Consider the following 14,793-nt stretch of genomic DNA (forward strand, 5'->3'; position numbering starts at 1 on the left):
AGCTGATTTTGGTGGCGAGCTTGGTGAGCTACGGTGGTAATGATGGTGGCTCCGGTTGGTGGTGGTGCTCGGCAATGATGGTGGAAACCGGCGCCAGTGACCGGAGGAGAGGAGGAGTCCGGGCCGGGCTACCTTCTCTCTCTCTCTCTGCCGAGAAAATAGTCGCTGGGAAATAAGAAAAGAAATGGAATAGGGGGAGTATAAAGATGGGTTCTGGTTTCTTGCATGGGGGATATTAACCCATGGGCATAGATGATGTGTCTCATTTTGAGGGAATGTAGGAAAAGATTAAGGGATCTTGCTCCCTCGGCTGCCGAAATAAAAGAACGGGAAAAGGTTGGGAAAAAATCTGGTGGTTAATGGAATGTATGAGGGAGGGCAAAAACCACTGGTTCACTGGGTAAGAAAATTGTAGTAAAATTGGGAGGATGAGTAATTTGTTTTCTTTTTTTAGCCGAAAGTATGAAATGAAGAAGGGTAAAATGATCCAGTGTACACACATACACACAATAAGGAATTTACTCGCCGGATACGCACGCACACGATCGATTACGGAAATAAAATTGGTATGACATAAATAATTTTTCGCATTAAGTAAACTAACGAGCACAATAATATTTTTGTTTTGGAAATTATTATTATTTATTAAAAAATACCGGGTCTTTACAAATCCAATTGGAAAATGATGTGAGTTGTTGTCGGTTTCTGAAGCAATTTGAGAACAAAGAAACTTGGTTCCGATGTCAATGACGGCATTGATAGAGCAAAAGCTAATGAACGAGCCGTTTGTGTTGACGCGGTGCAAGTCCAAGCTGTTGAGGATGACGGCGGTAGACACTTGTTTTTGAAAGAATAGGAAACTCAAGCCACACCGCCGCGCCACATTATTTTGCAATACTCCGTAATTTTATTGAGTTTTCAGAAATGGACATTTTAGAAAGTCAGTAAATGTTGTTCCTCACATTAAAATACGTGTATTGCTTCCATGGCGTTCTTCAACTAAAAGCTTTAAAATTACAGACAACTAAAGCAACTAAGACTGGATTGTTCCTCACAAAAAAACACCCAATTCCTATTTAAACCACAATCGTTTTTAACCATGTTCACTACATCTAAATCCACAATTTGGTTTTGCTCAACTAACTTGATATTCTGTACATTTACTTGGGTCAAGAACATGATCGACTTTAAAAATGGAAAGAGAAATAGTTCATTTGGATCTCAAAACAGGGGCGTTTTTTTTGGTACATTAAACAGAGGTATAGGACTACGGACGGAGAGAGAGAGAGAGAGAGAGAGAGAGAGAGAGAGAGAGAGAGAGAGAGCCGATTTTGAGGGAACATATATAGAATTCATACGTGTTTGTAAAGGCTGGAGTTTTTCAAAGACTAGGGTTTTTCAAAGGGAAGGAGGTGGAAGAGAATGGCCAATATAACATTGTAAAGTTGTCACTTGTATCTCACATGACTATTTTCCGTCCAAAAATTGGACGGAAAGGTATGAAGGATTCACATTGAAACTCAATTGAAATTGCAAGGATAATATTGTCCAAATTTAAAAAAGAAGGACTGAAGTGAAATTCGGGAAAAAAAGTCGAAAGGATATAAAAGAAATTCCCCGCGCCCCCCCCCCCCCCCCCCCAAACAAAAAAAAAAAAAAATCCATAATTTCACTCCTCTCAATCACACACACTTATCCCCAAATTCAATACATACACATACATCTTATACACAATCATGTTCAGCCCTAGCCACCCAAATAAACCAACTCTCAACGCAAAAACTAAATACCAAACAATCCAACTCTCCTCCAGCCTTGGCTCCCATCTCCTTTGCTCTCATCTTCTCCTGTACGTCTCTCCAATCAATCACACATAAGCCCCACAAATAATAATCAAGATTATCGCTCGACAAACATTCTCTAACACAAATTCACAGACTACTCTTAATCTACCTTGCAAAAGGACCACCAACCAAACTTTTAGCCATGACATAATCTTTATTGTCGAATGCAAAATTGTGCTCTTCATTCTCCTTCCGAGCCCTAACACGGGCTTTCTCCATCTCCAAACACTCTCTTAAATTTACCACAACTTGTCTCATCTCTGGCCTTCGATTTGAACTGAGTTCCACACATGGCATTGCTGTCTCCAAGGCCTTCAAAGCAGAGTTGGTGTCAAAATCACTATTCAACCTCGAATCCAAGATTTCCTTGATTTGAGCTCTCTCAACCATAGACACAATCCACTTGACCAAAGGAGTGTTTTCAGGGGGTTTTAGTACTGCAGGTTTCCCTGTGATTAATTCCAATAGCACAACTCCAAAGCTGTAAACGTCGCTTTTCTCATTCAGCTTACTGGATGCTATATACCTACAAGAAGCATGATATATAGTTATAACCTTTAGTTGCTGAAAAGTTTAGAGATGATCATGGAAACTTTTATCTTTGGTTTCTCTCTAATCTTTAAATGGGTTGCATGTCAATGATTTGTTACTTATGTTATTGTTGTTTAATTAAAATTCAATACCACCCGTTGAGATGCTTCTTAAAATGTCCAAAGTATCCATAGAGAGTTTCTCTTGAACTTGGCTTCTTTGTAGACTGCAGAGAGTAGTTCATGCAATCTTGGCTGTTCAAAAGTATTTTTAATGGTTCAGAATCCAAATTTGTCAAGAGACTCAAACATATTGTTGTCTTTTTATCAGTCAGAGTTTTCAAAAAATCTGGACTATTGATTGCTGAGATGTGAGACCGAGATGCAATTACTTCATGCAATCCGAATTTCAGCTGCTTGAAGACGGGTCCTTTCTCTATTAGCAAGAATCTCAATTAGAGTAACACTAAACCTTTTTGACAAGAATAAAAGCATCACATCATCAACTTGCAGCCCAGATAAACATAAACGAAACATGATTTACTGAACAAAAAAAAAAACATTTAAGATTTAGTCTTACAAAGTCAACATAAAGACTGGGATCTAATGGAAACAAGCAAGTATACGGGTATTGTATCGGCCCATTTCTTGCCAGAAATCCAAGTGAGTTTAGTTTTGTCAAATAAAGTAAAGGTCATGGTCCAATAGTGCCGCAAAATAATATGAATTGGCTATCAGCCTATCACCATGTTGAAAAAGCGGCATATGTGAACCAAAATCGGAAAACACAAACTTACTCAGGGTCCATGTATCCTGGTGTGCCAACTATGTAATCTTGTGTGCCAACAGCTAAAGTTGAGACATGAGTCCCGCAGTCAGAGGGCACGTCATAGGGCATTAATCTGGATAACCCAAAATCAGAAACCTTTGCTCGCATATTTTCAGTCAACAGTATGTTAGCAGGCTTAATGTCTCTGTGAATTATTGGCGGCTTGCAGCCATCATGCAAGTATTCCAATGCTGCAAATTCAATATTGTACTGTGTTAGCTTAAAAGGAATCTAGAATAAGGAAACTCAGAACACAAACGCCAAGATATAAGAGAATTAGTTTACCCACCTTGTGCTGCATCACATGCAATTTGTAGTCTCTTTTCCCAACTCAAGATCTTTGGATTTTTATCTGTACAAGATAGAAATTGTGATGCAACGGAATTCACGAGAGACTAGTTGCGTACTAATCGAACGAATGATAAACTCGAGTCCACGAGAGAAAGAGACAAAGTCTGAATATTATTGATGTAAAAGTTGCATAAACATTAGGTTACAACCCCTTTTATAGGATAAAGGCATACCCTAGCAAAACCCTAACTCAAAAATGAAAATTCTCAAAATTTGGGAAAAATAATAAAATTGGAAAAAGAAAAGAAAAACATGACTTTTCCAAAAAGAATCAACTTCTACGGAATTATACGCTAAAAGTTATTAACGAAACAAATATTTCCTAAAACGGCAAAAAAGTCCAATTGGAGGCCTAAACGAAGGAATTAGGCTGAAAAACACCATTGGTCACGAACTAGGGTGGTGAGTATTAATCATAGTGCGAAAATAAGTCAGCCCACCAAGTTTGGGCCCGATCCGAGCTCGTCAGAAAGTTGCCAAATCGGGGGTAATTTGCAATTAAACAACGTTTGGACTTTCGAGGCTTTGACCGGTCCAATTGATCATGAAATTGGGCCTCCTCGTGTTCTACATCAAATTGCCATACTTATAAGAAAAAAAAAGAAGAAGATAGAAATTGCCATAGAAGTCAAACTGGAAAATGTCGAAAGTAAAGCATACGATAATCTGGATTGGCATAATACCAATTTTAATTAGTGAAGAAAAATTAGCCAGATTACAATATCTTTTGAAGCATTTTTCACCATCAATCTCATTAGCGGTTCCTAAGAAGAACAGAGACATGGTCTGGTCCGACACGGGTATGGGAGAGACTGAAACATGTCGGACACGGTCCGGACACTTGTCCGACACATCCATATATGTTTATGCATACGACATTTTTCTATGTTGTTCTTGTCGAACACCGGGGACACTTGAGGCCAATTTTAAAACGTCAGGACAGGTAAAAACGGCCATCCATGAACACTTATTGACTTTTTTTCCTTGATGTCAAGGTTATTTTTGTTTTCTGTTCCACTTTGATAGGACTAATTTTTTTTTTATATGAAACCAAAAGCATATTTTTTTTTTTTTATATGAAACCAAAAGCATATATTTGTCATATTCAATGTGTACCCAACATGTATGTGTTCTAGTTTTAGAAAAAAATCGTGTTTGTGTCCTTGTCTTCTTGTCTTATCCGTACCCATTGCTTCTTAGGTGGTTACTCTAAATTATGGTCATGAAATCAAGATGAACACAGAAACTTAATACAATTCATACCTGATAAATGATCTTTTAAGGTTCCATTAGCCATGTATTCGTACACTAACCCCATGTGTTGGCCTTCATTGCAGTATCCAATTATAGAAACCAAATTTCGGTGACGGACTTTTGTCAACAACCGAGCCTGTATTTTCCAATGCACATCACCTTATTGCAAAATACAACGATTGTTGTAGTGTGACACCAGCATCGAAGTGAAACTAGAATCATTGAAACGGGTAATCAACACTTGCCTCTGTTTGAAATTGCTTACACCCATCTCGAAATTGCTTAGACCCTTCATGAGTTGACGATAGGGAAAGCATCTTCACTGCAACGACTTTAGTGTTGTCAGTCAAATGCCCAGCATAAACTGATCCAAACGCTCCTTTTCCAAGTAGTTCTTCGAAGTTGTTAGTGATGGTCATAAGCTCAGAACACGTAAACTGTCTTTTCTTCTCCTCCACCATTTCATATTCAGGGTTGGACTTTACAATGTGCGCTGATAAGCAAGATCGGAAAAAATTTCACGTATAAGCATACACTATACCAAAATAATTTCAATGGAATTTGCCATTTAAGTCAAATCATCCACAGATAAGTACCTTGTTGTTTCCTTCTTTTCAAACTCCACCAGATGGCAAGAATCACGGCCACGATGACTAGACAAGAAGCAATAGATGCAATCGCAGCAGGTACAACAAAATTTTTCTTCCCAGTACACGAGTCTGCCTGGCATTTGGATGATTTTTCTGCCGGGAAAAGATGTAGATTCCCTTCCGTTCTATTTGGAGACATTTGGAATAATATCAGATGGCTTCATTATATTTAACTTATTCCCAATAATCTAGGACATAACATCAGATAAGAAAAGGAATGCAAGGGAAGTGGAGGATTACTAAAATTTTGTTTCATTGCAGCTCATCAATGGATAAATCTATTTCTTCTGCACTTCTAGATTCTATATGCATGCATAATTGACTTTACACCATACTTTTTGAAATATTGTTTTCATTTGGATCCATTTTAAAAACTAAAAAACTGAACTGACCTCAGTGTAAGGGATCCAATTTTTGATTTTTCAATGAGGGCTGGTGGAATTGAACCTGTGAAATTATTCCGTGACAAGTTTCTGCAAAAGGCACGTCGATTCCAGATAGTTTGTACCTTGTCAGTAACCAATAAATTTGCATTGGTATTGAAAGAAAAAAATTTGTTCTATAGACTCACAAAGTCTTCAAGGAAGGAAGTTCGCTAAGAAAATGGGGCACTGGTCCAGTTAAATTGTTGTTTGACAAATCTCTGTAGCATTAATAAACAATCATCAGTTACTTAAGGGGATACAAAATAAACTCTGCAGAAAGTAAACCACATTTAACAAAGCAGCAAGTTCCGTATGGTAATATTTCTCAACCACGTAGTTATACTTACAAGGACTCCAAGGATGTGAGACCGGAAAAGGAAACATCCATGTTGCCAGATAATGAGCTCGATGAGAGGTTCCTAGTTTATAAGTTGGCAAGAATCAAAAGAAAAATAGCCAGTAAAATAGTCAACATTTTTTCCAATGCAGAAACTCACAGAGAAATGATTCTAGTGGAATTTCTATCATAGTTGCATTGAAGGTCTTCCCATTTGTACTCTTCTGGGACACATGGATCTCCTTGCCAGTTCCTCTCCACCCCGTATACCGATTTGACATTCCTGATAGCATCAACTACCATATCCAGAAGTAAAGGGAAGTCATCCTTACCGTTTTGAAACAAATATGGCAGGAACTAGTTCAAATTGTAATCGTTATGATGGCAACAGTAGATGAAAAACAAAACAGAGACACAAAAACACAGGAATTTACGAGGTTCCAATTCTGCCGGGCAAAGATCATCATAGAAATCTCACATGTTCCGAACCTCTCATAAAAAAGATTCAGCACCCTTCCATACCCCGTCTTTCCTTACTCCTCTAAATTCTACTTTGTGTGCCCACATGTCCTAAGCTCTCATCAAAAGGATAAGCTCCCCAAATAAAACCCCAATATATCTTCTTCCTGTTTGGGAAAAAAAAACCCGTTCTGATACCACTTGTTGAGATTATATCCCAAGCCATGGAAGCGTATCAACCAGTTGGTGGTACGGAGGGCTTCAATTAAGTCTTTTATGACATTCGACATCACACCCGCAAGTCTATTTTTAGAGTGGTCGCAGGGAGTTACATTGTATAACCAAATCTATGGAGGCACTCCGGGCCTAACAATGGTGGAGAGATTGTGAGACCCCAAGGTCCCAAAGTCTCACATCAGGGAGTTGGGAAAAAGAAAAAGAATATATAACGAATTCCGACCTGCTACTGTATAACCTGAAGTTAACCTTTTGAGCCACATGGTTAGGCTAAGGCTAAGCAAATCAGCTAACGCGGATTGTTACATGGGCAGCCCACAACGGTCCAAAACTGGATCAAACTAGGGATGGGAGCTTGGTTCTCTTGTGTGGAGCAAAGATCTATCCTAACATTTTCCGTGTTGTATTAGATCTGATACCATTTGCAATGACCCGTCCTGCCTAACGTCTGCCTAGGAAGTTGTTGAGAAGTAGAAAAGGCAGATAGATAGATATATCAATTATTATACTACGAGTTATGAGTTGCCCTGATCACCTTCACTTTGGTTAGTTGGAGTCGGAGACAGTAACTCAAGGACCTCGTAAACCTCGATGGCATTGAGAATCGGGGGAAGAGTGGACTCCTCGGTAGCACGGATAGAGAAATTCAGCTGCAAATCTGCGCTCACAGCACACGTGTTAAAGATTGTGTATGGTTGCAAAAAGTCAGTAGTAATATTCTGGTACCAAAGCCCATCGTTGATATAGATGTCGAATTCTCTTTTTTGGTCAGCTGCAAGTGTTTCAATCTCAGCAAAATGCATGTACACGTAGAGCCTCAGCTGTCTCTGATAAGCGGAGTCAACCGAAAAGTTCAACGATTTAAGTCCATTGACGGGTCTAACGGCAGTGGCCATGACCGGGTACGGAAGTTTGTAGATGTTGGAACTCAAGGTATCGCTGTTATAAGTTGCACGGAACGGTTCCCATGCAGATGGAGTAAACCCCACAATGGTATCTGGTAACCAAATCCGATCATAGACATCATCAGAATACCTGCAGAAAATTAAGAGACAAATTAAAAATCCGTTTTTAAAGAGACCACTCCCCTCCATATATACTTCATTCCCTCAATTCCGCCAGCTCAAGAGCAAATGAGTGGAAAAAAAAAACGAACTTCTTTGAACATAGACACTGCACTGAATATTCATAATTTTAATTTTTTGTCAAAGACTATGGGGCGGTCAGTTTTATATACTAGAAACATTCTATTATCTTCTTAATCAAAACACTTTTATTTTTAGTGTACACATTCGATGAATTTTTTTTGGTGAAAGTACATAAACACCCACTCAACTATCAGTTTTTCTCATAAACACCCCCTCACATTTAAAAGCGCTCATGGAGACCCCATCAACTTCTCCCGTTACCCAAGTGACACCCTTCCGTCTCAAAACCATTTGTTGGAAGGTCACATTGGCTTTTTCTGTAAAAAAATGCCCAACTATATACCTCTCTCTCTCTCTCTCTCTCTCTCTCTCTCTCTCTCTCCTCTGCAACTCCCCACTCTCGCCTTCCTCCTCCTCCTCTCAACCACCGCCTCAACCCTCCCTCCATCACCATCATGCTACCAAGATCAAACTCACCATTTCCTCCTCTTCGACATCGTCCTCGCCTCCATCGGCTTCAATACTTCGCCACCGCCGCTCCCTCCCTCTCCAACTCCACCGTTTGGCACGGCCCAGTCACCTTCTTTGCCCCCTCTGACTCCTCCCTCCTCACCTGCGGTCTTTCTTGCTTCGTCCCCCTCCTCCTTTGAGAACACACCATCCCAAGCCTCTTCTCCCTCCGCTACCTCCACATCCTCCCCTTCGCCATCAAGATTAAAACCCAAGCCCCCGCCCGCTGCCTCACTGTCACCTCATTTGCTCCTAACGCCTCTAAGGTCTTCGTCGGCAACGTCGAGATCACCCACCCCAACCTCTTCGACGATGGCCTCCCCGCTCGCGACGTCGTTGTCTTCCTCGCCTTCGATCTGGTTTCTTTGCTGTTCTTGTTGTTGGATGTTCATGGCGTTGGCGTCGTACATCGAAGGGAGGGTTGAGGCGGTGGTGGAAAGCAATTTTCTTTGCTGCTGTTGTTGGTGTTGAATCTGGAGAAAATTGGATAGTTTCTAAAAGATTTGGGCGTTTTTTGTGTGTTTGGATTTGGCTGCGTCGGAGAAAGGGGTTTGTTCGGTCATGAGAGGGAGAGAGACATCAGCATGAGAAGTAAAAAGGGTATATTTGTCATTTCATTCATTCTGTTAACGGAGTTAGCGATTAATTCAATTTCCAGTAGTTGAGAGGGTCTCCATGAATGTGAGGGGGTGTTTATGAGAAAAAGTGATAGTTGAAGAAGTGTTTATGTACTTTTACCCCTTTTTTTTTTGTGCACGTACAAATGTTTGTCTCCACATGGTGTACAATGTGAAAGATTTAACTTTGGATCATCGTCGGGGATCCCATGAGGCCCGCAAAATGAAGTCTTTGAAAGGAATGGGGGGATGAAGTATGAAAGGGAGCTCATCATGAGTCATCCCCGTCTACAAACCCCTGTGCCTCTACCGAAATCTTCCTGTGGAATCTTTTGAGCTTCGTCGATTGAAAGCTTCTAAAAGTATGGAGTTGTATCTAATCTCTAGAATCATCCAATATATACTCCCTCCATTCCATTGTACCCTAAAGGAGACCATATAACTTTGACTTTAAAAAATAAATTATTTTTGTCAGTAATTTAAAGTTTTTTATATTGTTCAAAAGTAGTCATTGAGGTCTTTTGAACAGTAAAAAAATGTTTGAAAAAATAATTTCAAGAATACAATAGTTTCACATTCCAAGTCTTGAGTGTGAATGTGGTATCCAACACAACTAATTAAATGTTCAAATTAAATAGATTTCCTTAATTGTTTTTTTTAATTAAGTCTATGCACGAGTGTTCTCATTAGTTATCGTGGTGTTGTAGCACAAGTTTAGTGTACAAGTCTTTGACATTAATGCAAGTATATTTGTTTGTTGTACCTTCGATTCTTCTAAAGAATCTCTAAAGGGAAAAAAACCCAAAATGGTCCTTATAGTTTAGTATTTGTGTCAATTTGGTCCCTGCAATTTGAATTGGCTCGATTTGCACTCTGCAGTTTCCATTTTGTTCCAACTTGGTCCAATTACTAACTGCTGTTAGCCTCCGTTAACCCCAGACACAAATGGATCCCTTTTCTAGTGAATTACCGAACCCTTTCTTCTCTAACCTCATAGACCTAAAGCTTTTTCCTAAAAAGCAAAATAGAGTCAATCTTTTCTAAAAATCGGTTCTCTGGCCCGTGTTCTTTTTTCTAAAATACTTGAATTATTCTTCCGATATTCAAGAGGTGACCAGGCACACCTAAACTCTATACCCGGTGGAGACTCTAAGTTTTTTTCTAAACCCTTTTTGTTGCCCGAACCACCGCTGGACTTGATTCTCCTTTACCCGGAGATATGTAGGCAACTTGATGAATTCTTGGTCCCTTTTCAAAATAAAACCCACTTCATTTTCTAAAATTCAAACATTTTTCAAAAATATCCAAAGCCCTTTTATAGAACACAAAACTCCTCATTTTTCCTTTCTTTTCAAGAACCACATTGCAATCCATGGGAATCGGATTACTTATCCAGGCCCTAATCCTCCCTCTCGCTCCTTCCCTTCGAAGGCGAACGAGACACGTTTTGGTCAAAGGTAAAATCCTAGGCGTGACAAATGGAGAATGGAAGCCATGGGAAAAAAATGAAGAATGGTTCAGAGATATATTAGGGCAAGAGGAGAATGACAAATTACAATTTTAACCCTCAAAAAAGAGCCATTCCTGTTTGGGGTTAACGGAGTCTAACGGCAGTTAGTAATTGGACCGAGTTGGAATAAAATGCAAACTGCAGAGTGTAAATCGAGCCAATTCAAACTGCAGAGACCAAATTGGCACAAATACTAAACTACAAGAACCATTTCGGTTTTTTTCCCATCTCTAAATAAATGCATGTGAGACACACACGATATATTCCTCAAGGGTCCACACGGACATGCTCTGAATTAATTGATGACCTTTTGGCATATGGCAATCAGAACCAACTTGAACTACATTTTTCTAGCCGTAGCACTTGGATTTGTTTATTGGGATAAAATAAATAGTCCGGTTTGTGTAATCGAACCTTTTAACTAGTTCGACATGTTTATTTTGTTTGTTTTCTTTTAACTTTTTATTTCCTATGTGTCAAACTGTTTCACAAACACAAAAAGAATCATGTTTTGTGGATTGTTTGAATTTCGAATACCAGTTTCATCGATTGTTGCAATCTTGCATTTATGATAAATTTATCGTATATAGAAAATTTTATTATATACAATTAATTTACCATGAGAGTAAGATGATAATCGTTTACAATAAGTTTACTGTAGAACGCAAGATGAAAACATTGAAAAGGGATAAATTTACCATAAAGGTAAAATTGACCATAAATTTTGGTTGGATGGTTTCAAAATATACCATGATCACACCTATATATTGTCAAATGCTTGAGTTATCTAATCAATCATGAATCATCATGCTTTGGTAATTAAATCAATCATGAATCATGTTTATTTTGGTTCAGGTAAATTTGGCATATGTAAGTAATCAATCATGTAAAATTCTTAATGAAGGCCTCTTCAAATTTACTATGAAAATACTATTCACAAATCTATCAAAGAAGCATTCATGGTGTATTTAATTAAGCACATTTCATGGTAAATTTTCCACTTTACCAATCTATCAAAAATCCCAAAATGGTTGATCATGGCAAATTTCAGATGAACTATGGAAAATTAGCTATGAATTATGAACTAATTTAGCCTGACTATTGAACATGAATCTACCATGAATCAATAATATGTAAAATTAATATAAATCACTATGGAATGCTAAATTTACCATGAGTGCTAAATGGAAACCAAATCAGCAGGATTAGGTTATTTTGAATATTTGAAAATTAATTTGAACTCTTCCCTTGGTGTATCCCGTAGTTATTGTGATTGAATATAGGCTCAATCCCACTAATTTAGGAAGACAAAATATGGATGCACTTATGTACATATGGATATCTGATTAAAGGGTATCTATATTAATAGGCAATTCATACTCTAAAATGATGAAAACATAAGTTTGAAACGTGGGGTGACTGATTTAGGATGATTAATATTTAATTAACTCTTTCAAGAATCGATAGATGCCTTACCTGACTATCTCATTTGTAGTTGAGCCGATGTCAATCCGATTGAAGAGTTTCAATGATCCAGAATTTGTTTTGTATATAGAAGTATCCAACCGCCTTAGTTCAAGTCCTGATATAAAGGGTGTTCCAAGTCCAGTATTCACAAGGCAGACATGGATATAAGTCGACGTTGCAGGAACATTATGTATGATTTCTGCTCGTACGACATCTGATGCATCGTCAATCATTATTGTATCCCATTGATCCCCATCAAGGTAGAGTTCAAATTCTGGTGGTTGATTCTTGGAATCATAGTTACCATACATAAAAAATGCTCTGATCAAGTACTTGTCACCTCCAGCTTGCGCTTGATGAATGGTGTAACAATTCTTGATTCCATCGGGAAAACTTCTCAAGCTTGACAGCCGCCTTGAAAAATCAGCAGACATATAATCTGAAGAGATATTGTGATTTATCCCGGTATCTATGTATCCCGCATCAGAAGTGTAAGATATGGTTGTTTTTGGATTCTTGTAGTCTGAACCCTCGGAAATTCCACAATCAATACTTATGAAGCCTGAAAAGTGTTTGAAATTGTTCCATGTAGCTAGAATATTAATGGAGTTGAAAAATCAGCCAACATAAAGGATGAAGAAGAGTGAATTAATTTCTCGAAAACAATTTCCACTAAAATTGAATGACATGTGAAATTAGTGGTTTAGTTCTAAAAAAATAGCTGTTCATTCCTAATTCCAACAGATCGATACTAAAGGAATAAGAGAACATTATAAACATCGCCCCAGAAATGTTGAGAGAGAGAGAGAGAGAGAGAGAGAGAGAGACCTGATTGGTCTTGTCCATGTACCAGCAATACAAGAGTTAAACAACCATAAAGCATGAATAACTTCATTGTTCTGCTTGATTGGGTCTTCTGCGGTTCCGAGAGATATGAATTTATAATACCGACCTAGAGGTTAATACGGCTTCTTCTTGAATTTTTTGTCTATTTTGTTTTGTTCATATTTTTTGAATTTTTGTTTAATTCACGTCATATTTTTTGGATTAATTATCCATCTCAATGAGATAGGTCTACAATATACAAAATTATGACAAAAAGTAAAAAAAGAATCATTAAAAATTAAAAAATATCAAACAGCTGGGTTTTTTTGTCCAAAGTGATGTCTTGTATGAACTTTTATTAATATCGGTCCACATTTTATTCATTTCTGATTCTTTTCATGGAGACGAATGATTAACCCCAAAAATTATTAAAATAAGCTTAAAAAACTTTTAAAAAATAAAATAAAATACCAGAAAAATTTTAGAAAAAAATTTAGGAGCCTACATGGGGTTGCGACTAATTAGAAGCACATACACGTTAGACACGTCTGACGTCTCGTACCTGAGTTGGACACGTCCAATTATGTGTTAAATGTTCAAAAAAAAAAAATCATTTTAGTCGGGATATTACTCAATTTACAGCACGGAGACAAGCTAGCTAGGAGGGTTAATTAAAAATTATGGAGGGTTAAATTGCAAGATATGCTTAGTCTTTCGGTACTTATATGGTGACTTTTGTTTCTTTTCATGTACATTTATATAATAAAACAGCTCAGTATTTGAATCTTATATACATAAATTTAACATTCCAAACTTATTCCTCTTAAATTCTACTGCTGAAAAGAGTCCTAGGGCGGAAAAATCATATTTTCAATCTTCTCTAACATTTCCTATTCTGACTCTCTTTTGTTATGGAAAAATACAAAGCAATAAAATTTTATTGCAAAAAAAAAAAAAGAGCCGGATTTTGAAATAGGAAAGGGAAGTAATTTTTGAAGCCTAAGTTGCGTTTTGTTCACCCTCCATTTAAGAGGGTGAACATTACCCTCCTCCCTATTGGTTGAAATGGTGTGAATCCTACCATAAAGTGATGTCATACTTGCCAAAAAGTGTATTGCATGCTAAGCATAAAATCACTTTGTAGTGAGATCTACACTATTTCAACGAATAGGAAGGAAGGTAACGTTCATCCTCTTTTAAGGAGGGTGAACAAAATTGCACTCATTAATAAATTATAATTTTTTTGGTGTGTGTGTGTGTGTGTGTGTTTTTTTTTTTTTGTAAACTAAACAAAAGAGTAAGAAAAAAATATGTTTGATCCTAATTTAAGAAAAAATCTTCTCGTATAAGTCAGTTTCATTGGCGGGGGTGGTCAATAGTTTTGCAATTCATTTCAGTTGTGTTCAAAACGCGTGGCACCGTGCCTTCAGGCATGGGCAAATTCTAGGATGTAATATCTAAGGAGGAAGCCATATTTTTGTGTGTTCTAATCACATAGAATTTAGACTTATTATGTAAAAAAGTTTTATATTAATAGTGTTCTGTGTCCCGTGTCCTGATTTTTTAAACAAATACTAACAAGCATTGAGTCATATGTTCGTATTCGTGCGTTTCTGAAGTATTTTGGCTCGATTTCGGAGTTGTTCGGAGCTGTTTGAGAATTCCATCCAAAAGGTTCATACAATTTTTTTTTTGATAGGCAACAAAATTTTATTAAAAACTCGACAAGAGTCCGTACAATCTTGTTATCTGGTTTCGATCCTCGCTCTTTGAATATTCTGTTCGGATGGTCAATACTCG

At 37.7% G+C, this 14,793-nt stretch overlaps 1 protein-coding gene across 2 annotated transcripts in view; it reads right to left on the reverse strand.

Moving 5' to 3' along the window:
- LOC131299227 (probable LRR receptor-like serine/threonine-protein kinase At1g05700) overlaps window positions 1–13,134 on the reverse strand; it is a 52,731-nt gene extending 39,597 nt beyond the window's left edge. Inside the window, exons 1-13 of one of the 2 annotated variants that reach the window (XM_058324857.1) lie at window positions 12,997–13,134; window positions 12,178–12,730; window positions 7,452–7,951; window positions 6,381–6,516; window positions 6,231–6,302; window positions 6,030–6,101; window positions 5,851–5,931; window positions 5,405–5,583; window positions 5,054–5,301; window positions 4,818–4,944; window positions 3,493–3,555; window positions 3,172–3,394; window positions 1,651–2,370 (exon numbers count right to left, since the gene is read on the reverse strand). In XM_058324857.1, the coding sequence (XP_058180840.1) occupies window positions 1,950–2,370; window positions 3,172–3,394; window positions 3,493–3,555; window positions 4,818–4,944; window positions 5,054–5,301; window positions 5,405–5,583; window positions 5,851–5,931; window positions 6,030–6,101; window positions 6,231–6,302; window positions 6,381–6,516; window positions 7,452–7,951; window positions 12,178–12,730; window positions 12,997–13,063 (2,742 nt within the window). In that variant the 5' untranslated portion in view covers window positions 13,064–13,134 and the 3' untranslated portion in view covers window positions 1,651–1,949. Of the gene's footprint in view, window positions 1–1,650; window positions 2,371–3,171; window positions 3,395–3,492; window positions 3,556–4,817; window positions 4,945–5,053; window positions 5,302–5,404; window positions 5,584–5,850; window positions 5,932–6,029; window positions 6,102–6,230; window positions 6,303–6,380; window positions 6,517–7,451; window positions 7,952–12,177; window positions 12,731–12,996 lie in introns of those variants that run through there. The other variant, XM_058324858.1, reaches the window with a different exon arrangement.
- Window positions 13,135–14,793: the final 1,659 nt, after the last annotated feature.

The sequence above is a fragment of the Rhododendron vialii genome, chromosome 8a (assembly GCF_030253575.1).
Source record: "Rhododendron vialii isolate Sample 1 chromosome 8a, ASM3025357v1".
NCBI lineage: Eukaryota > Viridiplantae > Streptophyta > Magnoliopsida > Ericales > Ericaceae > Rhododendron > Rhododendron vialii.